General features: G+C 45.2%; 1 protein-coding gene across 1 annotated transcript in view; it reads left to right on the top strand.

Annotated features, from left to right (window-relative positions):
* FBXO10 (F-box protein 10) overlaps window positions 1-26,241 on the top strand; it is a 555,020-nt gene that overhangs the window by 16,190 nt on the left and 512,589 nt on the right. Inside the window, exon 2 of the mRNA XM_085636503.1 lies at window positions 20,494-21,084. Within this exon, the coding sequence (XP_085492629.1) occupies window positions 20,500-21,084 (585 nt within the window). The 5' untranslated portion in view covers window positions 20,494-20,499. The remainder of the gene's footprint in view (window positions 1-20,493; window positions 21,085-26,241) is intronic.

Below are 26,241 nucleotides of genomic sequence, written 5' to 3'. Positions count from 1 at the left end.
ACAGATGCCTTGTCAGGTATGATGAGGTATCTGTTGGATTTCACCAGGAAATGTTACATACACGCAGACAAAAAACACACACTCTCTCTCTATCTGTTTTAAAAGTCCATGCGAATGTTGGTTATTTTACCAAAAAAATAGTTTTCTCGCTCTTCGTACTCCTTCCAATCTGCATTTGTCTCTCCTTTCACTGACCCTTAGGCCCTCTCATAACCCCTGCTTGTCGTATAATGCATTTTAACATTATATGGCAGGATGATTGTTGGAAAATCTGAAGCTCACACTCCCCCCAATGTTACTGACCAAGCTACGCCTCTAGTGAGGGCTTTGGCATCCTTTATAATTATTTCAGTAGGGTACAGCAAAGTCCATTGCAGACAAGTGTTATGAGATAAAGGATCTCAAGAGTCTCCTGGGGCTTGGTCATTCCTTCATAGAGTACGAGAACAGAAAATGTTTACCCACCCAAGCTGGCTTGAGAGATGTGAATAGACAATACGACATAGCTTTCCTGCTGTGTATCAGCTCTGAACCAGAGATTTTCATGAACCTTTTGTTTTCTTTGGACCCCCACTGAATCACTACTGGAAGCCAAGGGCCTTGGCCTAAGAAGTTTCTACTATTCAAACCTCAAAAATGCACATATTATGAAAGGTTTTATTTAATTCATAAGAAAAAAATATGCAAAAATACAATTTTTAATGGGAAGATTGTAGCTTTTCAAAATGTGGTTTTATTTCTAAAAGATGAAATGACTGCCGCATTCTCTTTTCGACAGTGCGTATCAGTGCTTTTAATTGAGGTCACCAATTGTCTATGTCATTGGTTATTAACCTGTGGTCTGAGGACCCCTGGGGGTCCACAAGGCCTACTCAGTGGGGTCTGGGACTGTTTTACAAAATGAAAAAAAAATCAAAATTCTTTAATTAAAATTAATAAAAAATATATCATTATAGTTGAGAATTGTCTAATTTGAAACCTTTTCTATATTTGATTATGTATTAAACAAAATATTTCAACATTTGCCCATTTGCTTGGTGTATAATTGTGTTAGACTTGGCATTTTTTGGGGTGTTTCCCCTGAGTTTTTGCTTTCTGACCTCCCGGTTTGACTCTGTTTTGCTGGCATAGAGTTTCTGTGCACTTTTCTCACTGCTGATCAGTGGTAAAGTGCAAGTGCTCCTGTGGTAAATTGTGTTATGGATTGGTGTTTCCATGTTTTGATATTTGATTTACTTATTAGTCCCTAGTAAAGTGCACTGAGTGTGCCAGGGCCTGTGAATCAAATTCTACTAGTGGGCCTGCAGCACTGATTGTGCCACCCACATGAGTAGCCCTGAAAAGGTAACTCAGACCTGCCATTGCGAAGTTTGTGCGCAGTTTGTAACTGCTATGTCGACTTGGCCAGTCTCTCACCTTCCCTTTTCTTACATGTCAGTCACCCCTAAGGTAGGCTCAAGGTACCCCTGTGGGCCGGGTGCAGTGTATGTGAAAGGTAGGACATGCCCTGGTGTATGTGGCATGTCCTGATAGCGAATTACGGCCAATTTCGTTTTTTACTATTGCAAGGCTACCTGTTACCCATAGGACAGAATGGGGAGTTTGTTTATAACATCTTATAAACATAACTGGCCTGTGGAATTAGGTAAGAAAATAAAGTTTAGTATGCCTGAACTCAAAATCTAAAGATGCATCTTTTAGTGAAGGTGATTTTTACAGTCTGTGTTTGAAAATACCACTTTTAGAACGTAGGTATTTTATTGCTCAGTCCTCCCGTGTACCTCTGCTGGAATGTGGATTGCCTGTCTGGGTTTTGGATGACAGAAGGTTGGGGATCAGGAGTGGCTCCAGATAGTCTAGGTGGGGCAGGAAAGGACTGGATAGACCTGGGCTGCAATTGGGGAAGGGGGAGGAGATTTCCTTGCACCTCGAACGGCCTGGTCTGCTTCTGGCCATGCCGTCTCCACCTCCTGCCAGGAAGTCACACCAGAGAAGGCAGAACTGGTTCTGGCTGGGCACAGACACACTCAGCCAAAGAGATCAAAGGATTTTGGGATATAAATATTGGGGCCCAGACCCCTGAACTTTAGAACTCTTTTGGACCAATAAGACTGCCAAGAAGAAGAGCTGGAGAAGCTGTGAAGAGGAACTACCACTTTGCTGTGTGCTTTGCTGTGTTGGCCTGCAGTAGCTGCTTCTGTCTTGGGCAGTGAAAGGACTGGACTGAACTTTCTGCAATCTATTTTTGTGAGTTTCTTTTTGTGAGTTTCTACAAGGGCTTGAGGTAGAGCTTGCCCCCTGTTCAAGAAGTCTCAGGAACAGCAAAGACTTCAAGCTCTTCTGCCCTCAGCACTGGGGACTGTGTGTTTTGTGCTGCAACAGAAGAGAAAGCAACCCGACGACGTCTATGTCGCCACTGCCGACTCCGTGTCCTGAAGGCACCGCAGAGGGCACTGCCGCAACGCCGCACCACAACCCTGGTCTCGGAAGCTCAACGAGAGGTCGCCGACGCCCTGCATTTCTAAAAGGTACTGCTTGCGGGTCTTCCCGACACCGAAGCCGGCCCGGGACACTGCGGTCAGCCAGAACTGTTTGGATTTGTTTGCTCATGATGCCGTGATAGCCTCGGACGGAGCTATTGACATCAAGGAACTGTTTATCAAGCATAGTTTGATAACTGAATATTTTTAAGTACTGTGGATTTTTATCATTTTTGGGCTTGTCTTGAGTATATAAAAATATTGGATATTTTTCTAAACTGGTGTGGTGTCCTTTTATAGTGCTTACACTGTATTACTATTGGCTATGTGCAAATGCTTTACACACTTCCTCTAAGATAAGCCTGACTGCTCGTGCCAAACTACCAATGTGGTGAGCAGGGGTTATTTTAGGAGTGTAACTCCCTTATCCTGACTACAGTGGTGGTTTCTGCCTGGCTTTGGCACATGCCCTAGCCTACCAAAAATCCCATTTCTAACAAATTGTTTTTGTATTTTTTGTGTATTGTTTAGAGATTCAAATCATGGAGCTTAGGCTGGGGTCCCCTGCTTTCAATTATGACTCAATGGGGGTCCCTGGATTCCAGGAATGATTCATAGGGAGTCCACAGAATAAAAAAATTAGAGAACTGCTGATGGTTGTATGATGGAACCCCGCATGCATTTACCCTGCATGCCTTTACAACGCAGTCACTACCCCAACTGCGACGTTACCACGTGTTACTTTACCACGCTAGTCGTTACAACGACTTGTTTTAGGGGGTGCTGGTCTTTGTAATAGTACAATTTACTATTACAAATCCAGCCTACGCAGCAGTAGGGAAGGTGTTGAACTTAAAAATCCAACACCAGTCCAACAAAGCATCCCCTAAAGCAAGTCATTGTTATGACTTGCGGGTTAAAGTAGCACGTGGTAATATCGCAGTCTGTGCAGTGACTGCATTGTAAAGGCAGGTCGATGTTGTGCAGGTTAAAGAACGTTTCCCACCTCTGATCTGTGCTACATTCTGTTTGCTTTATTTGCGCTGCTTCAACTAATCGAGCTAAGGATACTAACTTGATTTTCAGACTCCAATTTCAAATTCCTTTAGAGCATTCTAAATGTTATTTTCTTTTAATTTACAGGCTGGTTTTATATGTACATATACTTCATTAATATGCTAGCATTATATAATTGTCTAAGCAGTTGCAGACCTAAGAGTAGGCGTCACAGACCCCAGGTTAATAACCTCCGCATTGGGCCCACTCCCAAACTACCATGCATGGCATTCTTCACATATATTTTCCGATAAAGTTTGCCAACACGTGTCTTGTTTCCTGTGGTAGATGTGGGCTGCTGTTTATTTTGCATAACATGTATGAATTACTTTTTGCGTTACAGTAATGCTGTTGCTCAGTGTGGGTGGGTGGGTGTTTCTCATAAGTTGGTCGGCGCATCACCCTCAGCTTCCAAAAGTGGCCTTTGCTGGGGTGGCGGTGCGCTTATAACCCCACATTGTCCCCTCCTGGCATGCGGTGGCATCCCCCCATTTGGGAGGGTTCAAAACATCACCTGGCCACCTATAGGCCATGTATTTTTGCGACACCTTTGGCGCGCGCTCTTTCCCAGGGAGGGGCAGAATCTTCCTTTTTTGGTGAGTGCACTGAAGCTGCCCAAACTGTTTTTCTGGGTCCCCGGTGGCCATTGTGGTGCCAACCTGCGAGACTCCCCTCGGGGGGGGGGGGGGCCTTCTAGAACCGCTACTGTAGCCCCCGATATCCAAAATCTGTTGGCTTTAGATCTCAGGAATCAACCTCCCAATTGAGTTCGAAGCACGGTGTTGTCCCTTGCTGCGCTCTTGCCCGCTCAACTGTAATTAGGGTGATAGGTCACCGCATCACCCCTTACCGGATGTATGTCGTTACAACGCACACTTTTACAACGCATGCACTTACAACGCATTTTTTACAACGCAACATCCACTACAACGCATTCCATTACAACGCAGGACACTACAACGCATTTTTAAAAACTACCTTTACAACGCATTCCATTACAACGCATACTACCTTTACAACGCATACCATTACAACGCATAATATTACATTGCATTTAAGGTAAGTATTGGATAGTATAGGGGTAAAAATTACTATTCTAACTCCAGGGGGTGCAACAGTAGGGTAAGTGTTGGATAGTATAGGGGTAAAAATTACTATTCTAACTCCAGGGGGTGCAACAGTAGGGCAAGTGTTGGATAGTATAGGGGTAAAAATTACTATTCTAACTCCAGGGGGTGCAACAGTAGAGCAAGTGTTGGATAGTATAAGGGTAAAAATTACTATTCTAACTCCAGGGGGTGCAACAGTAGGGCAAGTGTTGGATAGTGTAGGGGTAAAAACTACTATTCTAACTCCAGGGGGTGCAACAGTAGGGCAAGTGTTGGATAGTATAGGGGTAAAAATTACTATTCTAACTCCAGGGGGTGCAACAGTAGGGCAAGTGTTGGATAGTATAGGGGTAAAAATTACTATTCTAACTCCAGGGGGTGCAACAGTAGGGCAAGTGTTGGATAGTGTAGGGGTTTTAATGTAATATTATGCGTTGTAATGGTATGCGTTGTAAAGGTAGTATGCGTTGTAATGGAATGCGTTGTAAAGGTAGTTTTTAAAAATGCGTTGTAGTGTCCTGCATTGTAATGGAATGCGTTGTAGTGGATGTTGCGTTGTAAAAAATGCGTTGTAAGTGTAGTGCGTTGTAAAAGTTGCGTTGTAAAGGTTGTTCCCCCCCCCTTACCCAGTGGATAGACGTCAGGTGGCTCAGCCTCCAAACCCATGATTACGGAAGAACATGGGTTCCAGAAAACTGTGGGTGTTGCATGGCCATGTAAAAGAGGATGGTAGATGGAAGCATGCTTCTCTAGGGCGCCCTCAGCTTGCGTCATTGGTAACACATTTATATTCTTACTTGGCGCACTCTCACTCCAGGCTCGAGTGCCCTCTCCATTTGTGGGTTTCTTTCTTGTATTAATATATTTATAAAGCTCACCCGTGCTAGACAGTTTGAGTCGAGATACCATGTGCCTCTAAATCTCCGGTTTTTTTTCGTTCATCAGGCGATTTTTTTCAGTGGTCAAACAGCTTCTCAAAGCTAGAACCGGCCATTTAACCCGTCATTATCTCTTCAAGAAAATACCAGCATCATGATTTATTCACTCCTTGTCGGTGAAAGTACGCTTTTTGAGTGTATTATCCAAAGGACCCGATCTACTGTTTTTGGTCGTGTTTTAGCACAATTATCCTTTGGCACGTAATAGACGCGTGTGATTTGCAATAGATGAAAATTACAGAAACGTGCTTTCCCACATTTGTATGTGTGATAACATTTTTTGGATTCGGTATATATATATAGCTCTCCAACAGCTAGGAGGTTCCTTCAGCGTGCTATATCGACCGAGGTAATATCTTGGTTTTATCATCAACAAAACGTTCGCATTGCCTGCCAGGCTTGGCTGAATGCTTAGCAGCTGTATACACAGTCTGCCTGACAGGAATGAATGGAGCAGGGGCTCTCGGCTGACGAGAGGAGCACGCGGAGGGAAGGTGACTGGAGATGAATAGGGGAGCCCCAAGGCTATTGACAGGACAGGCGAGGAGGCAATTTCCTGAAGAGACTGAAGCGTCTCTCACCTGCAGTCCATTAATTAAAACTGTGAAAAGCGGCTTTGTAAATAAATTCCTGTCATTGCGGACAGTTCTTGTGGGTAAAGTAAACAGGCTTCACATGTTACATTGAGTCGGTGTTATTGCGACCCATTCACAGAGCCTTTTGTTACTTGCAAAGGGCATGGAGACCACAGCGAAAATTCTAAATGGTTACCTAAGTTTTCCATGGCGTTCCCACAGGGTGGGAAAGGAAGGGGAGATGCCCCGTATTTTTGGAGGGAAGTGATAGGGATAGGATTTCTCCAATAGGGAATCTATTTTCGCTTTGGAGAAAGATTTGAACCTATGGTAAGATGCAAAATGCATGGTGGCCCCCTTAACGTTAGGGAGGTTAGATTTAGAAGACTGGTGGGTTACACTTGCAAATCTATGAAGTATATCTGCAAAGCGGAGAACAACCCAAGTGAGCAGATACCCCTGACTCGTTGCAACAGCCAACGCAAGTGAGCGGGCTCTAGGCTCGATTACGTTTCTGATGCCCATGTATTGCCGATAACTGTCGCAGTACATGAAACAAGCATGGACTTAGTCAATAGTTTTGGATTTTTACAATGAAATATGTTCTCAAGTTTCACTCCTAATAGGTACAGCATGAGCAACTGACGTCTATTTGCTCCCTCTCACTCACAAATACACACACGTGCCATACATGGCCAGCAGCACTGCATTCTCGTTCTGTCGCCATCTTTATTTCCATTCTCATCTAAATATCAGTCTTCTCCATATCTCTCTCTTGCTCTCACTGTCCTCACAGACCACATGATACAGGAAAATGTTTCTAATAGTAAACTATGCTATTTTTTCTTAAATTTATCAGTTTTTTTAGTCGGAGTAGAGTTGTTGGTCATCTGACCTTAATGTTGGAAAAAATCCTGATTGCCTATTTTAGCAAGTAGGACTGATGTCAAATGCATGGCAGTATGATGTAGTCTCTCCCACAGTGACCTTGCACGTTGTCTACGTTTCTCCAGGTTCTGTACCACAATTACTTTTTCATTGCAATTCATGTATGTGATCCCAGGTTTTTCCCTTTGAAAGATAAGTCACCTGGAGGGTTATTGTAAAGAATGAGTGCCACTCCATCGAGTTTCAAGAAACTAGGCAGAGGAGGTTGAGCGCATGTTGCTGTTAAGTTATGGCTGAGAGGTTGTGAGAGAGGGCAGCTGGAACAGTTACACCCATATAAACAGTTTTTTTAGCCATCTTTATTAGGGTTTTTGACATTAGCAACATAGTATGCAGGCCAGCACATTGTGGCCGAGTAAACACATCAATGCAACCAGTAATCCCACCGCAACTGCTGTAATCATGCTATGCTTTTCCGAGTCAATCAGGAGCTAAATGTTCCTCAAGTCAACAAATATAGAACAGTTCAAACAAGCCAAGTGAGCAGCAGTCGCACCTGGAACAATTCGAGGTGGTGGAATAGTCCCTTCAGTTTCCCGGCTCTTTAGCCCTGCTAGTATAAGGTCTAGCATCTGGTAAATGTGAACGCATGGTGTGCAACCTCGTTACACTATCCACCCCTCCATCTTCTGAACACGCAGGCGCGGGTGGGAGGGGCCAGTAAGCAAAAAGGGGATGCACCATGTTAACGAAGCAACGGTCTCATTCTGGCTCGCCAAGGTGTAACTTGGGGTGTCCGCAAGCCCTCCATAGACATTCCCAATCTATAGCGGTGGTTCTCTTACGTAGCCCTCACACCTCCTCATGCCGCAGCGCCACTGTCTTAGCTCTTCCCCACTTAAACTTTTCCACGCTGCATTGGCCCACCCGGGCAGTACTTTAGCTTTCCGGTGCATGGTGAGCAGTCCACGGACCATCAGCATCGGTAAGTCTATGAATCTATTGGCAGCACCCCCAGTGTGCCTGCACCTATACAGTCCCAGCATGCCACGCAACCTATTATTTAGATCAGTGCGACCCGTTATGTCGTCGAGTTTGTCCGTGACCTCTAGCCGCATTACTTTGACTGTCGAGCAATTCCAGGACATGTGTGCCTTTTTGCCCCTGGCTCCATATACTGTGGGCAGATTAATGCGGATCCAGGACAGATCCTGTGGAGTCTTGCCGGAGTTAGGTAAGCCCTGTGCAGAACGTTGTGCTGTATGTACTGGAGACCTTATATGGGTGTAGCAGGGCCCTGTCCCATCCTTCTGCATTAAGTTTTGCCCTATGTTCCCCTTACAGGCCCTGTGAAGTGAAGTGTTATGAAGGGATCCTGTGATGCATGTGAAAGATCTCTCCTTAGCCTTGTTATCATGTGACAGCCTTCGCCCACAGTTTGCATGATGTGTATAAGCTGGTGTTGATCAGGTTCTGTGGCAATGATTTGCCACAGTCGTCCAAGTTCAGCCACCAGCTGGCTATGTGCCAGGAAGTGCCCAGCCAGGAAACACCTGTCATCTCTAAGCTGCTCTAAAGGGACTAATGATCAATCCTGGAACAGGTACCCCAGGGTTAATCCCAGGTGCATACTGAGGCATATTAACCATGAGGCGTAAACTCCTTTGAAAACTACTGTAGGCCACTCAAAATGGGCCACTGTCCCACTGAGAGATCGCCTCCATGGGAAGAAAGCTTCTCTCACCACCCGCTGCACATGGAACCCGGAGACCAGCTCCAATTCTTCCATGTACCTTCCTGTCATCCAGCAAGTAGGGCACTGTGCCTTGAGACCCTCATGGGTGAGTAGCAGCGTTTTATAAACCCCTGATTGATTGATTGATTGATTGTTTGACTTGAATTGTGCTGCAAAGTAGTAATGTTCGAAATTTGGGGCTCCAAGGCCTCCTCTTTCCACCTCGAGCTGCATTTTGAACAGTGCTATTCTACACCTACCCTTATTCCACAGGAAGCCCCCAGAATTGCATGGAGGGTACAAAAGGTACTTCGAGGGACACTAACCCTCCCTTCTAAGGGGATACACATCGACCACAAATATCTAAGGCAGGCACTCCGTGTTAAAAGGAAATAAATAAGTCTTCGACCATTTCATCCCTAGTCCAGAGACGACGTAATACTCTGTCAATATGTCCATTATCTTAACAATGCTCTCCTGTATGTCCCTCATATAAACCAATACAGTGTCTGCATCTAGCGAGATTACTTGCAAAGTCCCTTCCAGTGATATACCCCAAATCTGGCACTGCTGTCTAACCCTCTGTGCCAATGCTTGCCAGGAGAATAGAAGTGGAGAAAGGAAAGGAAATGCCTCCACTAACTCGAAGGGGGCCGCGGGGCACTGCTCTGTATTTACACACGCTGTGGTCTCTGATTAAAGGACCTGTACGAGCCTCTGCAGTCTTCCGTCTATGCCCATTGTGGTTAAAGTTGCAAATATGTACTCCCAGTCAACAGTGTTGAGCGCTTTCTCCAAATCCAGCACTTCGCATTCCGCATAGGGTCACCAAGCTGGTGTATTTCCCAACACTCTCTAGTCTGCAGATATTGCATGTACTGGACTGACCTGGTATATATAAATCCATTTTAGTCCGGATGAACCAGGTGGGAAAGTTGTTCGAGAAATCTCACTACGATGATGATCTTGGTCAGTATGTTATAGTCGGTACTCAGTGTAGACAGGGGCCGATAGGAAGTCATCTCTAAGGGATCCCTTCCAGATTTTGGCAGCCTAACCAGTAAAGCCTCTCGAAGTGTTGGGGGCTGCCGCCCACAGTGAGAGGAGCCATATATAGTTTTAACAGCTTCGGAACCAGTAGGACTTCATATGCTTTGTAAAACTCGATGGGTAACCCATCCAATTCCGGGGTCTTACTTGTGGCAGCTCCCCCGATGGCACCTCAGATTTCCTGTTCCGTAATGGGAGTGTTGAGTTCTTCCCTCCCTACTGATTCAGTGACCGGTAGTGTAATCCTGCTGAGGAATTCTCAGATTTTGACTTGACCGTCTACCGGGCCGGTATCATAGAGTGAACGATTATGGGCAGTGAACGCCGTATGTATGTCAGTTTGGCTAGTGGTGAGTTGCATCAAAGCTACTTGTATCGCTGTTATGGGAGTGATCGCCACGGCACTCTTCAATAATCATGCCAATAGCTGGCCTAGTTTGTCGTCCTCAGCATGCATTTTAGCCTGGTATGCTCTTTAGTCCAGGCACCTCTGCAATTCAGTAAGGCGAGCATGGTGCTCTTTCACTGCAATCAGCGCTGGTTTCTCAGCAGGGTCCCCTCATGCTACAATCTCAAGGGCTCCTAGTGAAGCCTCTCTTCGGACCACATCACAGTGCAGGGCAGCTCACGTGTCTTTCACTGTGTATATGCAATGACCCCGTAAAACTAACTTCATGACTTCCCATTCGGTCAAAATAGAGTGGTAGCAGTGCCCCAATTGTCTGTTAGGTAATGTGACAGTGCAGTAGTTGTCAAGTCCCGAAATACCGGATCCTCCAGTACAGTAGGCTGTAATCACAGGGTCAGTACTGTAGGAATTGGCACCCTCCACCTTAGTTGGACCTGAAGTGGGTTGTGGTCAGATAGGGTTTTCCCTAGGTATTTGGCACTCATAACGTGCAGCTGAGTGGCATAGTGACAGAGGATGCGGTCAAGTTGCACGTGAAGCTCGTGCGGCGATGAGTAACAATAGTACTCTCTGGTGGCTGGATGTAGTACGAGGCCAGCTATCTGCTAGGAAGCAACGTGTAAGCCTCATGGACACATTGGTCACAGTGGCCACCACAGGCGAGGCCAGCTGGGGAGGATGTGATCAGTCCAAATGAGGGTTCAGCACACAATTAAAATCTCCCCCTATGATCCAGGATATATGTGCCCATCTGGTCAGTATGGCAGAGAAGCTTGCCCAGAAGGATTACTGCACTACATTTGGAGCATAAATGCTTCGCAGTAATAGGGGCTTACCGTCCAGCTGTCCCTCCTCAAAGACATAACGCTCTTCGGGGTCTATATCTGTTATCGCTCTCTTAAAGAGCACTGAGGCCTCACCTATATAAGGGCCCCTTGGGCAAATCCCGAGTATGTGGTGCTATAATACTGACCACCCCATGATTTTTTTTTAAGTGGATGTCTTCTCCTTTAGGTATTTGGGTTTCCTGAATGAATGTTATCTGGGCAGCTCTCCTTTTGGTGTACTGTTGTACTGCATGTCTCTTGCGCGCTGTCCCTATTCCCCAGATATTCTATGTTAGTAAGTGCAATATAACCATACCAGCCACTAACAAAGTGGGGACAAGGGGGCAGAGTTGTCAGAGGTGCATTCACGGGGCACGCTGACACACGGGTATGCAGCTCTCTTGGCTGGTGTCAATTGCGCTGCTTGGCTTGATAAAAACTAAGAACAGAACTCCCAACTCCAGGACTGCAGAGCAACATCTAACTGCCCAAACAAACCATGTACATTTCCATTGGCGCAGACCTCCAGTCTGCTCACCACTGTTATCTCGCCTAGAACCAGTGCACATCTGCCTAATAAGTAGGGAAGAATGGGGTACGACCTTTTAGAAGTCCATCTTTGTATTGATGTTGAAAGCCATCCAGTCTAGCCCCACTGATCCCATCTCTCGATTATAGCGTGACTATTCTTTACTCAGGTGGAGGGAGATGGTCATGCAGATAGATCCTCAATCTGAGGGGAGGGAGGAAGGCATAGAGTCTCAATCTGAGAGGGGGAGGATGTCACACACTTCCCTAGTGCAGAAGGGGGAGAAAAAGACCATTCCACGGGGCCTTCCTACATCAGACTGCAGATGGGTCAGGCAATTACTTCCACTGTCTGTGGCATGACAGGTAGGACCACAGAGGCAGCACTCCTTTCTGACTTGCTGGCTCTTGCCTCAGATGGTATCTCTTCAAGAATCTGTTGGGAAGGGGAGCGTCACTCCACCCACAGGTTGGTGGCTCCCGCCAGCATCTGCTCTGTGCAAGCCTGGGCAAGAAGAGGGGCTCCAGCAACCCCTATGTCTCCACTCTCATGTCTCTGGCGTCTTCATCAGCGACATGCACCAGTCAGCCGTGTTCATGTTGTCGGTGTATTGGGTTCTGATAATTCGTAGCATCGCTGTTCTTCCTAGTACCATGCGTCTGTAGGTTAAGTGAAGTAGTAGCTGGAACAGTTTACGATGATCTTCAACTTGGCCAGAAACAACAATGAGTAATTAAGACCAGCCAACCATAGCTTCGTCTTCACTCGCAGGAACGAAGCTCTGCAGCGCTTTACAGCCAGGGTGTAATCTGGGAATATGAATATACGTGTGTTGCCATCAGCAAGAGGGCCCTTGATGCATGCATCCTGCAGTATGGTCTCTTTATTTCTCTAGTTCATCAATCTGGCCACGACCTGCCTCAGAATGTGCGCCTGGCAGCGGCCACCTCACCAGTACCCAGTGGGCACTCCACCAGGTAATGAGGCGATACTGACTGTGCCAGCCATGCTTTGAAGAACGCCACAGGGTCCGATCATTTCGCACCTTCTGAAAAGCCACTGGTATGGATATTGTTGCGGCGCGGCTGCCCTTCTGAGTCCTCCGCTCTGTTTTCCTGTTTGTAAACTTTAGCTAAGAAGCTTTTGATCCTCCCCTCGCGGTCTGTCATTGCAGGTTAAAGAGTGTTGAGTGTTCTCTTGGCGTGCGTGATGCACGCAGTAAGCTTTCTCTGATTGTCTCATAGCAGGTCAAGTTCCACTGAAACGGCATCTACTCTGCCTCCCAGATCCTGCCTAGTGTCTGCAATTGCTGCTAGCGTTTTGTCTAATTTGGCATCTGCCTGATCCATCACCAGTTCGGCTTGTGATGCGGCAATGCAGTCCGAACCGTGGTTCACGGCTTCCAGGCGACCCAAAGGGCGGAAGCTTCCTGACCCTCGCTGCCCCATGCAGGATATATGCATCGTCCTCCATCTAGTTGCTTCCTACAGACCACAAGGGCTTAGAAGAGAAAAGAAAAGGGGGTTGAGGGGGGTGGAAGCACATCCACTCCCCAAGTTCGTATGGACCTGCCTTTACACTGGACTTACCTCCAGGTTCACCTGGGTAGCACATTCAGTCCAAACTGCAGGAGAGCCCACGCTGTCTGAACCCGAATGGGCAAAGTGGCTGAGAACTCTGTATGGGCAGGTTGGATCGCCTCTGTGTCAAGGTCTGGACAAGCCTCATCCCACAGGCTGGTAGAATGTCACCTCCTTTACCCAAAGGGGACACAAGCAGCTGTAGCGCCCTCTAACAAGGGCAATTCTTGGGCTGGTCTACTTCATCCATCAGACAGATGGCTGTTTCCTGCTATTGTCCCACCTGTGCACAGTAAAACCCCACTACAGTCAAAAGTTCTGCCTGGACAACTAGTATCCATCACTGCGCCTCCGCATCCGGGACCCACCTCAACCCTCAAGCCTTTATATGGCTATTGCTTGTCTGTAAGAGGGGCACGAGCAGTCCCACACGCTTCCAGTCAAGGCCTAGGCTCCGGGGAGAGGACCATTCCTTCAATCTGGAAAGACCATGTGCGCAACAATAGACTCTGGCCAGGGTGAACCTCGGGAGGCCCGCTGGGCAGAGTTGAGTCAGTTCCACCCTCATGGGAGTAGCGCTTGTCTTCTGACACCAGCTCTCTTGAACAGTTCACTGCAGTCCATGCCGAAAATGGGAGGAAAGTCCCCCAGCCTCATAGGTCTCTTGTCATTGGTGGGGGGTGCGCTGTGCTCTCACCTGGGTTACCCCCTTCCGCCCTCTACACTCTTAGGAGGGTTGCGCATCAGTATTTTATGTGAGTCGCCTACAGCCCATCATGCTGCATTGTTCCAGGCCACCCCCATTCACCAGTACATCCTCCGACGGGTTAGACCTCGTCTGGATGGGGTGTCCTTCAATCATCCAGGCCATTCATCCCCATCTGGCGCAATGCGCCTTCCAAGGACCGTCTCCACCCCCTCCCGGTGGTCCTGTCGGCCTCATGCTTAGCGTGGGGTGCCAATCATCTGACTCGCCGGTGGGGGGGGGGGTGAGGCTGGCAGGAAAAAGTTCACCTAGGAAGGGGACGCGTCCAGTCTTCGGGGGTAGCCCTCTCTCCTGAGGTCCCGGCCTGATGCAGGACACCTGACTGTCCCTGTGTCGTTCCCAACCGAGAAAAAGGCCCCGCTAGTCCCAAACCTCCTCTCCTTCTCTGCCCCACGGGCAGTGAGGCTTTCGGTAAGGCCAGTGGCTGAATGGGGCCAGATTGTGGGTTGTCCGGCGGAGCGGCTCTAAGTCACGTCCGCCATCTTTCCACGGTTGGCCACGCCCCCTACACCCATATAAACTATATCACATTTATGAACAGACAAAGGTGGGCACAGAAGAAGTGTGTGCAGTCACAAAGAGCACAGTACAGTATTGTATTGTAGCACTTTCCTGCCCATTTGCGGGTTGGTCAAGTTCATTGCTACTCTATTTATTTTGAATTGTTGGACTAGGGTGGCAGTTGAGTTGTCTCAGTGCAGCACTATGTAGCAGTAACTTTTGTTTAGTGAAGTATGGGAATGGTATGTGAGTGATCGTCTAATAGGCCACATAAATAACTATGACTCAATTGGCTCTCATGCTTTAATTTGGGAAAAGCTAGGTCCACATTGGTTTAAGGATTTCTAAATGCATTGAATCCTTAGTTTTTTAGGGAGCATATTCCAGGAACTTTATGCCAAAACTAGTGGTTTAGTGTACTGATGCATCTACTGCAGGAATCTGTGTTTGACCTCATATTTACAGGTTCAGATCCCTGCAGGTTCACTCAGCCTTTCATCCTTCGGAGGTCGATAAAATGAGTACTGTTGAGTTGGGTAAAAATAAACATCTATTACTTAGTGCCAATATACTGTTCTGAGGGAAATTTTGCGTCACAAGTATACAATGTGTGTTGAGTACACAAAGTGTGTAACATTATCTTAAGTTTGGATAGAGGTGGCGCTCACACCAACTATGTCACCAGACCTATTGACTTTGTCAATGCTTGTTTCACTAGAGTCAGGGATACCGAACAAGGGTATGTGTTAAGTCACACCACAGCAACAGGTCTGTAAATTCGGGAACGAGCTCAAACGCATGCATTTATGACCCACTTTAAAGTTTGAAATATCGGAACTGGAACATGACTGACAACTGAATACGTGTTGATGATGGGAAATAGCCTTTACAACGAGGTTTTTACCACGTTGTACCTTTACCACGCATTTTTTACCACGTATGTTTTTAAAACGCATATGCTTTTACAACATATGCCTTTATCACGCGTTTAAGATAAGTTTGAGGGTAGTGGGGGTCTCCCACCACGAATAAATTGTTTATGCATATAACTAATATATATAAACAATTTGTGTTAAAGGCATACGTTATAAAAGCATATGCAATCGAAATAAATGCGGGGTAAAAAATGCGTGGTAAAGGCATGCATAGAATTTTCCTGCGTTGTTGCAACCGTTGATGCTGCCAACACTAAATTTTGAGAAGGCATTCTGGTGAAAGTTGAATAAAACCGCAGATAGAACAGCACATTTGCATCGGTAGTTTTCTGTAACCCCTATGTTGTCTGATTATTTTGTATTAGTACATTTACATAGTGCTTACTACCCCAGTGTGGGATGGTGACGTACTTGCCTACATGGGTAGCCTGCCACACAGTGTAGGGTGTGTGGTTGGGATTGTGCTGGCTTTGTTTTGATCTAATGTGGGAATTGTTTCCATGCCATGTGTGATAACCCCTGAAGTGTGGTTATCGTGTTATGGGACGCAGCGCTTAGCAGTGTGATGAATGAAGAGGTGTGAGAGAGCAGGCAGCTTTTAACAGCTCTGCACGTCCCTTTATGGTATTTTTATGATCATAGTTGACTTAGTTGGTTACATAACTAATAGTCCATTCGGATATATTTTGTTTAAAGGTTATGGCTCTGAACAGGCATAGGTTGAAGGGAGACGTGGTGGTGGGGAGAGCTGCGGAGATGGACTTTAATATCGTCACATATCTGATTATCATTGGTAGAAGTCAAGAAGCAGTCATAGGATGTAGCTTATCGGGACCTGCAGTTGGGACTGCATTAAGGTCTTCGAATGGGTAGTGGCGTGATGTAATGGGTTATTTATTGCTGTGGACTGGTACCGTATTGGGTGAGAGACATGACCTGTAGCAGATTTGTCTAATGTGAGTGTAAGGGTATCAAGCAGTACAAGGGAATTACTGTGCTATCTTTATGAACAACAGTCTGAACACTGGGTGTTATGGTATTATTATTTTTAGTGTGGGCCAGGAGGGATATGCTGTGTAAGGGAATTTAAATCACTCTTGCTATCCCTGACCAGGCGTTGAAGCGCTTTACACAGGGCAGCATGCTTTTCTAGAACCCAAGGTTAGTGGTTTCTCTAAAAAAACAATGTTCACCAACCTAAAAGTGCTTGTATCTGCACCAGGCCAAATGGTTTGTACTCTCTTGCTCATGGTAAACCTAACTCCCCAAAAGGTTGCTGCATTTTTCCAGGTGACAAGCGTAAAAGAACCCGTATTTGCTGTGTGTACTAAACGCCTTCCTACAAACAAGCTTGGCAAAGCCAGTAAGTTGGATGCTCGCACTCTAGTGCCTGAAAAAAGCAATAAAAAAATTCCAAATGCACTGCAAACCAACTAAAAATAGCTTGCTTTGTGAATAAAGTACACAGATGCGATAACTAATTAAATGTGTACTTTTGAGATGTAAAATAGCCCTCATGCATTGATTGGATGTACCAGTCCACCTCCATTGAAGCCAGTAGAAAGAAGGTGAGCCTGGAATGCCGGTTGGCTGATGTGAGATGTGATTGCCATGTCTCCTGCCAGTGGCTGAAGGTTACTAAATGAAAGGAGCCAATAGCTGAAGGAGGATGAACCAAAGCTCCATAGAATATGTATGTGTTTGCCATAAATTGCGCAAGAGTCATTATAAGTCCAACCTAATAGTCAGCAAACTAATTAATACATTTTTTGGCGTTGGTAGCTTTCGGTGATTGCGGTCTTTGTAAATCACCTCTCTTAGCAATGACGGTCAATTCTCTTCTGTTTGCTGCTTAGTAACCGGGAGTAAACTAACTAAAAGGAAAGAAAATGTACAGTTCTGCATTAATTCGCCAGATAGGAGCCTTGGACCCACCCTTCCAACTCTATTATAGCTCCGAGACTGTTCCTCCTATCGTTAAACGCTTAAACGCTGTTAAAATCTACTCGGTGTAGTCTTTTCAGTCATATTCTGCAAGAAAATAATGTGAATTTTTCTGTCTTGCGCTGTATTCACAGAGCCCGGAACATCGTTTATATAGTACTGCTTATTAGACGCTCAGAACTGCACCAGCCTCCATTAGACTCTTACTGAACCCTATTAAACAGTCATAATCAGTCACAGAAGGTTAGAAAACGTCACTAGTGAATAGACCTGTTAAGTGCAAAAGGAAATAATTAGGTTTGATGGGCACTCAGCCAGCTCACACGGGTAATGAAGGCTTAGAAAAGAGAGTCCTTAGCAAACCATTCCTCCTGACACCTACGCCCCTCCCCCCCAAAAAAAATTAAGATGCACAATGTAAAATGGCACATTCAGATTCAACAGCAAAAGACTTGGCACTGTAAAAAAATAGCTAGACATCTTGCTCCGTGAAAGGTTCTATAAATGTAATTGTAGGGTACAAGAGTGACTGTTGCTGTGGTGTGTTAGTACTCTGATGGGCATGCAGTTGTAGGGTAGTTGGCTGGTGATGTTGGGGGTTGAAACTGTTCTGGGGTTGTAAGGTGGTGATGTGGCATTAGTAGTTAGGCAGCATGAGTGTTAGCACACTGATGATGTAAGTAGGGTGGTGCTGGATGTGGTTTTGCCTTTTTGGCGAAGCTAATCCAAGGTTGGGACCATAGTGCGGTACTGTGTGGTGTAGTTTGATAATGATGGATGGGGATGCTATAAGGGTGATTGGGCACTGGTGGTTGCAGTGCAGTATTGTGGTCCCAAGATGGTTCTGCATTGTTGTTGGTTGGTAGTGCGGCTCGAAGATGGAAGATGGTCCCTGGGGTGATAATGTACTTCCAGTGAGTGGTGATGCCGGGGTGTGGAAGTATTGGTGGGGAGGACCGTAGTGAAGCAGTGAAAAATGAATTCCTTTAAGGTGCTTTTGTGGGATTAGGGGTGGTAGTGTGTAGTGATGGGGTTGGATCTGTGGTGTCATGTGTTGACAGTCCTGAGGTTTGGGTTTATAATGAAGTGCCCTGGGTAGGAGGTTGCCAGGGATCGCCACCAAAGCAATAGTATTACATGCACAAATTCTGACAAATGACAGTTTTACAAACACAACCCTAGACTACAATTTATGCTATAAACTTAATAAAATGAACAGCTGACCAAAACATGAACTCATGTAAAACTCATGGTTATGATATGGCTATGGTACGTTCCCTCTACCTTGTATAACAAGCTATGTAGCTGGCTTTGCACTATCTATATAAATCTCCTTAACGTTTCTACAACAGGGTAGTTTGTAATACTTTACAAAACCTCAAAGAAAATAAAAATAAATACGCACATCCATGCATGGGGAATTCACCCTGTATGTGGATGTAGTGTTTAAGTAGAACTCAGAGACTAAATTATAAAGAAAGAGGGAGTCCACAGAAGTTGGACTAACGTGATGCAAGATGAGGCTGAAACAAAATGCCTTCATCATTAGCTTTTATACATGAAATGTACTTATTTTTCAATTCATTTATTTCAACCCCTTGGTATTGTCCTGGAATGAATACTTCAGTTTGATTTAAAAGTACTGGAACACAGAATCAGAAAAAATTACTTCGACCCTCCAGCTTTCCAAAGTCGGATGTCATTATATTATAAGTAGCAATTCTTTGTTTTCATTATATAGCTCTCTTTATTTAAAGGAGCTGTAAGTGGTTCCCTTGTGTTCCATTTGTGCTGAAATTTACCCGCCGGCGGAAAAACCTAAATAAAAATAATAATTAATTCTGCTGGTTTTACCCATCTCCAGGGAAAAGCATCTCTTGATTTCAAGGACCTACAAAAATGTAGGCCGGTTGAAAATGACTGGTCACAACGATATTAAGTACTTTACTAATGATGGGCAGTTCAGCAAACTCACCATAATACCAGAGTGTACCTGATTCAGCATGGCCACACTTCTGTCCTTAGAGTGGTATAGACATTGCCAAATGTAGTCATCCACTTCTGGCTTATCGCCAGTGGAGGTCCTCTAGCAATGCTGTTTCTATTAGGTTTGCCCAACGCTTTTGATTATCCTATCTCAGTTTCATGTTTGCATATTACTGATGGGGTAAGGATAAACTGCAATGGTTCTAGTCTTTTGACTGAGCCTTTTCCAGAGTCTGATTGGGGTATTATCCTTTTGAGAACTCTTTAACCTCCTAGTCCACGTCTATCCACCTGTCTTTTTTAATATCAATATTAAATCAATATTGAGTACGACCAGGAGGTGGAATCTACAAATTCTGAATAAAATATTTGTTTTAGGAATACATTTTGTCATTGTAGTGGAATTGCTTCATTTGCAAATTCTGCATGTGGTAATTTTACTCATTTACAAACCACAAGAAATCTAAAACTCTTGTAAATGTCTTGAAGCACACTCGGGGACTCGGAGAAACCCTAAAAAGTAGAAAACCCATTCTAAACCTAGGATTCATTTTACAGGATTAGATTTCTGACTTTATGTCGGGTCTTTGTGAATTGGTCCTTCTTGAGTTTTTGGAAAACTTTGCTGTTACTGGATTTTGGCATTCACACAACTGGTTGATTTTCAGTGGGAACCATGTATGTGAATATAGCATAAAACCTGCGCATTTACTGTATATTCTTCAGCATAGGACCTTTCATAGATTGACATACTTGAATTATTCCCCATCACCAGGCTGTGAATTCTGTTTTGTGGGGCAGCAACTTGCTCTCATAAAATGTTTATCAGCTTGTGACAAAAGGGAGCGGGGGCTGAGGAGAGGGTTTTTGTGGTGGACGTTTTCATCAGACTTAAGATACAAATGCAATGGAAATGTTCATCTGCAGAACTAATGGAGGCACATCTTTTTTGGCCACCCTCCTAATTACACAAAATACGATGATGGTGAATAGGAAAGTTTTAATGTTTTCAAAGAATAAATGAGAATAGGTTGCAATATTTGAAATGTTCTTTTTAATGGAGGTTTTAGAAGTAAATGTGTTTCGAAACCTTCTTTCTGTTGCATTTACTGTTTGATTATAAAACGTATGATACTCTTTGCTTTGTCTTTCTTATTTATACTTTTTATTTCCTAAAACCTCTAGGTGATTATGGAGGTTGGTGGACTTCCACTGGAACTGTGGCGTCTGATACTGGCATACCTACCTCTACCAGAACTTGGTCGCTGCAGTTGGGTTTGTAGGTCTTGGCGTGAGCTTGTCCTCAGCCTGGATAACACAAGATGGCGACAGCTGTGCCTGGGTTGCATAGAGTGTCGGCATCCAAACTGGCCAAACCAACCAGATGTTGAGCCTCAGTCCTGGAGGGAAGCCTTCAAGCAGCACTATGTAGCAGCCAAGACATGGTCCAAAAATACACATGAACTGGAATCCTCCAACTGTTTTTATTTGTTCCGGAGGAAAAAAGACAGGCGGATTATATTTGTTGGGTCTGGTTGCGAGTATGAGACCCTGAGGAGTGCCTTGGCTTCAGCCAACATATATGATCGAATCATGCTGTTGCCTGGGGTTTATGAAGAGCAAAATGAACTTGCTGTGAAGGTACCCGTGGAGATTGTGGGCAAGGGGAAACTTGGAGATGTGGCATTGCTGGTGTGCATTGACCAGCAGTGTCCAACAACCCGGCTATGCAATTTGGTCTTCATGCCAGCTTGGTTCACACCAATTGTTTATAAGGTAGGTATACATTGTCCTTTTAATATGACAATCCTCTCACTGCAAAACAGTATTGAGGAATAATATTCCTTCAGACTTCATTTGCACTCTTTTATTTAGTTCATTGTCATCACAAAAAGTATTAAAGCAACTACTCAATTTGGAGTATTGGCGAGTCAGAATGCTTATTCAGTGAATTACACATAATGATTTGTTTTCTGTTAAGTGAGTGTTCCTTAGGTAAGTGAAGTTATTGTTGTACTGTTTTCTTTAATATGTAAGATGGATATAATTTCAGTGAACAGGGGGGTCCAGGTGAGAGGGCTAGTTCAGTTGTTTGACATTACAACATCTGTTTTCAACGATATTATATGAATATGAGTTTGTGATTCATGAAGTTTAACCCAGCGAGAGCGAGATATCTGGAATTACCTTCTGGAAAGAAACATCATAGACCTATATATTTATCCCCAAAAATGTTAAATGCCCCAAAAGTCACTGTGGTGGTAATAATCTAAGTAAAGGAGTACCCAAAATATAAAGTGTCCCTTAATCTTCCTTACTTTAAAATCTCCCATTTGAAAATTTAAGGAAACAAAAATGTCTTTGTGGCATGCTGAGCCAGACAAGCCACCCTGTGAGGCTCTTAAAGAAGAGTTTTTACACTTGAATAACACAGCTTATGTGGCTATGCGAATTGTCAGAAAGCAAACGTTTTGTATTCTCTGGAGCTAGGTGGAGACTTGGAACAAAGGACACCACTAATCAATAAAATAAATTCATAAGGATTGAAGAAGTGCTACCAGAGATTTCTTTCTCCAGTCTTGTCTTCGGGCCTATTGAAGGGCAATAGTTAAATGATGACCAATGAGTATGTGTTTTGAAAAATAAAATATCCTTCGAAATTGCTTAAGACTGAAATACATTTTCCCAAAATGTAGATGACCATGAATCTCAAAAAGATTTACTCCAGGCCTAATGGTAGGTTAACATTATTCTCACAAACTGTGGCATAACTCCCAGCCAGAGTGCCAAGATAAATATTGATTACATTCTATTTATTTTTAAAGTTTTATATTTGTGCAAATAGGGCATCATAGCATAGCACATTATTATTTGCCGTAGTAAGCCAATACATAAAACTGATTTTGAGGTTATATAGAAATTTCAGGACAGCTGACAGGAGAAAGAAGAACATTTGCAGATACATTGTTTTACATTTCCAAAAATTATTTAATGCATAAAAACTTCTAATGCCATTTGCAATTCTTTTGCGTTTTTCTAAATCTGCAGTCAATCTTGAGGGTGCATAATTTGAACAAATTTATTTAGAATCACGTGTCATTTAAACTTTAAAAATAGAGTGGTAGGATATCATGTATCAAGGGATTTCTCAAACTGGTGCATTTTTCTGATGAATGTTTGAAACCACAGATTTTTGGTGCAGCAGCCAGAGCTGCCGACTCAGGAGCTGGGGATCCAGGTTTGAGTCTCTGCATCAGCGCAACATCCTGTGATTCTGGACAAATAACTTAGTCTCCCCATGTCTATGGACAACACCAGGATACTCTCACGGGTGATAAGCAACGCGATATATAAATCTACAAACTAACTTAACTTACCTCGATTTAAAATACCCCTCAGGTGCCAAATTGGATTGGGAAACGTTTCTCCAGGAATGGTCCTGCAGGCCATTAGGTGGCACAATGCTATAGCACCATACCGCCCTAGAAGGGTTGATGGAGCTGACCTCAGCTGTTTTCTTTCTGGGCCTCACAGAAAGGATCCAGAGCTCCGTTTCCAATTTTGTCTGTCTTTCGACGACTTCTAAACTAAATCCAGTGTGATCCGAAACAATGTCCCCTCATAAAACAACACAGTTTATGCCATGACTGTAGAAAGCAGATGATGGTCACAAACCTGCGCTAGGTGTCTCTCGAAGTCGTATGACAAGTGTGCCGTCATGCACCCAAAGTTGATCCGGGAAGCAAAGCTGTACGTCAGCAAATACAGGAAATCTTTGCAGATATGGCATAAGCCCTGCTCCTGTTCCAAGTCGAGGGAGCGTATTGTCCTCCAAGGTTGTGACCACGTGAGGTTAATTTACCGCTCAGAGTCCTCCGTTAAGCCGAAGTCCACACATAAACACAAGAAAGCAAGGCGAGCAAGCCGATCCCGCCCCTCTCTATTTAACTAGAAGGCGCAAGGGTGTTACATGTCAGTCAGTCTCCCTCCAATTGCGAAGCTGATTGCTCAGTTGGCCTTGTACGCCCTTAATTTCCCAGGCCATCAGCAATGCTGCAACAGAGGGAGGCCTTTAAGAAGGCCACTTTGCAGATGTTTAGCACTCTTTCAACTCCCTCTAGTGCACCTTTGGGCCCCGAGGATTTGTAGGGGTCCTCAGTCAGGTACTGCCAGTTGACCCATCCTCAGCACCTTCTGACCCCCTTAGACCTACCATTTTCTCTATGCCAGCTCTGGTACAGACTTCTACCCCAGCTCCACGACTTGCATCGGTCCCTCCCCTGTCGACTCCAGTGCGGACGTTGCTAGAGGAGAAGCCAGTGCTGGTGCTGATGTGTGACTTCCAGCCGACATTAGCACAATCCTGAACGATGTTTTGCATCAATATTACTAAAGTGCTACTGATCACCATAAAGCCTGATTCCGGTCCCATGCCCCTACTAGAGAAGATGTGCCCTCATTATATTTTTGGCTCCAGTTCTGACCAAAGCTTGCCACAACCCAAAGATGATGATTGTGGGGATGTGGATAATTTACCCCCTTGTTACGATGGTGACAAGTTTTACATGGACTTACAAGAAAGCCAATGGGCTTGATACTTCCCCAGAATAGGATTGAACTCGCCATTTGCACTTACATCTACACTCTATTGAGGTTAAAACAAATGTTCTTACGGAGTTCTTACAACCTGGCCCAACCACATCTGACCCCTTTCTCCGTTCAATGAAGCCGTCACTGACACCTTAATGGACACCTGGTCAAGGCCCAGTTCTTGCCCACCGGTGAATAGGCAAGTGGCCAGGCAGTACCAGCCACTGCCTGGCGACCCAGATTTCTCACTACATATCCTTCTCCAAAGAGTCTGGTTGTTTAAGCTTCAACCCTCGAGGTAAACCCCAGTTCATTCCCAATAACCCCCTGGATATGGATTCTAAAAGGATTGCGGCAATATCGTGGCTAACCTAGCACTGAGGTCAGTCAATGCAGTTTGTTTATGGGACTGATAAACGCATGCCCTCTGAGTGAGTGAGGCTCTAAGGTCTTCTGGGGCCACTGGGAAGCTCTCACTGGGCATGTCCTAGATCACTCAGGATGGTCAAGATGCAGCCAAATATGTGATTCGTGCTGGCCTTAATACTAGTTCCCTGGGAAGGGCACTTGGCAACAGCATGGTACTCTGTCACCATGCGTGGATGCACTCTACAGGATTCGAATCTGTAGAAGTATAGTCTTTAGACATCCAGATCCCTCATGAATATGTGTTTCATTGGCTCATGGCTGTATGGTGGATAAGGAGATTCAGCTTTGGAATGTTTCAAAGAGAGTAGGGATACAGCACACTCTCTGGATCTTTTGACCCCTGCCAAACACTTTCTCAGTGACGGCTGCTGTCAAATAAAAGTGGTGCGGAAGCATGGGGGAAAATATTTTGCCCCAGTGACCGGCACTGCCAGAAACCTGCAATGCCTTTAGCCTCAAAGCCAAATCTCTCAATTGTGGTTCGTTCCAAATAGGGTTTATAACGGGCCACGATTGAGGGCTCTGGAGTTGCGAGTTTCCCACAGTGCCTGTCAGTGAGTCAGCACTTAAAAAATAATAATTGAAAAGTGTACTTATCCTCTTCCTCTATGCTGTGCTCCCGACAGTCCATGGCTCTATCACAGGCACACAGAATCCAATGAGCTGCCCTAACCAATCCAGACGCAGCTCTATAATACTATAAACCAGCATGAGAAAAGCGCCAGGATTGGTTGTTGCTGGCTGGTTTGGTGCTCACTCTGGTACTGGGGAATGGGAGCCTGTGCCTGTTCTCCACCCGGTTGTGCAACAGAGCTCAGGTTGGAGAGATCTAAAGTGCACATCAGGCTGGCCGTCGCAAGACAACCAGCCATACCGACATTCGTACTTGCAGTGCCCACCACTCCTCCTCCCTGCCGCTGTCCATCACCAGCAATGGCCTGCACAGTTCTGAGGCTTCTTTGCGTTTTAGTCTCCTGTATCCTCTTTGTCGACTACGCCAGGTTGCATTTGCGGGATCTGCAACGGAACTTGAAGTTTCAGTGGGCAAGTACTAAGGAAATCTGTCCGCTACCACTCAGATTTCAGAGGAAACTGCACACAATCTGCGGTTGGTCTGGCAGCAAACCCTCTCCCTTCCACACCCAAAGCTGACGGTGGTGATGGATGCATCACTGTTGGGCTGGGGAGGTCATCTGTGGAGGTGGCCTTCAATAAACTCAAATATGAAGCTGGCCCTCCATCTGAGATCAATTTTCTGGAGTTGTGGGCTATTCTTCTCGACCTGAAGGTGTTCCTGTCATCTATCAAGCAGAGATTAATGCAGGTTCTCACTCAGGAGTTCGTTGGAGCATCAAAGGATTTTTTTCCCTGATCTTGAACCACCTGGGGGAACCTTGAATGCCGGGGTGGACATCAATCGGTAGCATCCTATTTATCACAAATGACGTCTACATACTGAGGTAGTGCAGGATAGCTTCCAACAGTGAGGACAATCTTTGCTAGATCTTTTCACCACAATGGAAATGCACTGTGTCAATCGTTTTGCATGTTAGAGTTTCTGTTAAGATACTTGCTAGAAGATGCATTCTGACTGGGATAGAACACAGGATTCCTGTAAGCATTTCCTCCCCTGCCTCTCCTGCCCCGAGTTCTGAAAAAAAATCAGGAATAAAAATAAGCAGGCACAAGTCATCCTACTTGCTCCAGATCGGGCCAGGAGAATGTGATACTCAGAACTTCTGGGTATGAGCCTCTGCCCTCTGATCGGGCTACCATTTTGGGATGACCTGTCATAGCAGCAGGACAGGGTCCTTTACCCGATCCTTCACAGTTTACACCGCCATGCTTGGAGATTGAGCAACAGCAGCTTTGGATCTGCCACCTGAAGTGGTGTATGTCATCCTGCCCGCCATG

This window comes from Triturus cristatus, chromosome 2_1 (assembly GCF_964204655.1).
Source record: "Triturus cristatus chromosome 2_1, aTriCri1.1, whole genome shotgun sequence".
NCBI lineage: Eukaryota > Metazoa > Chordata > Amphibia > Caudata > Salamandridae > Triturus > Triturus cristatus.
This window is presented reverse-complemented; position numbering and strand designations above follow the sequence as displayed.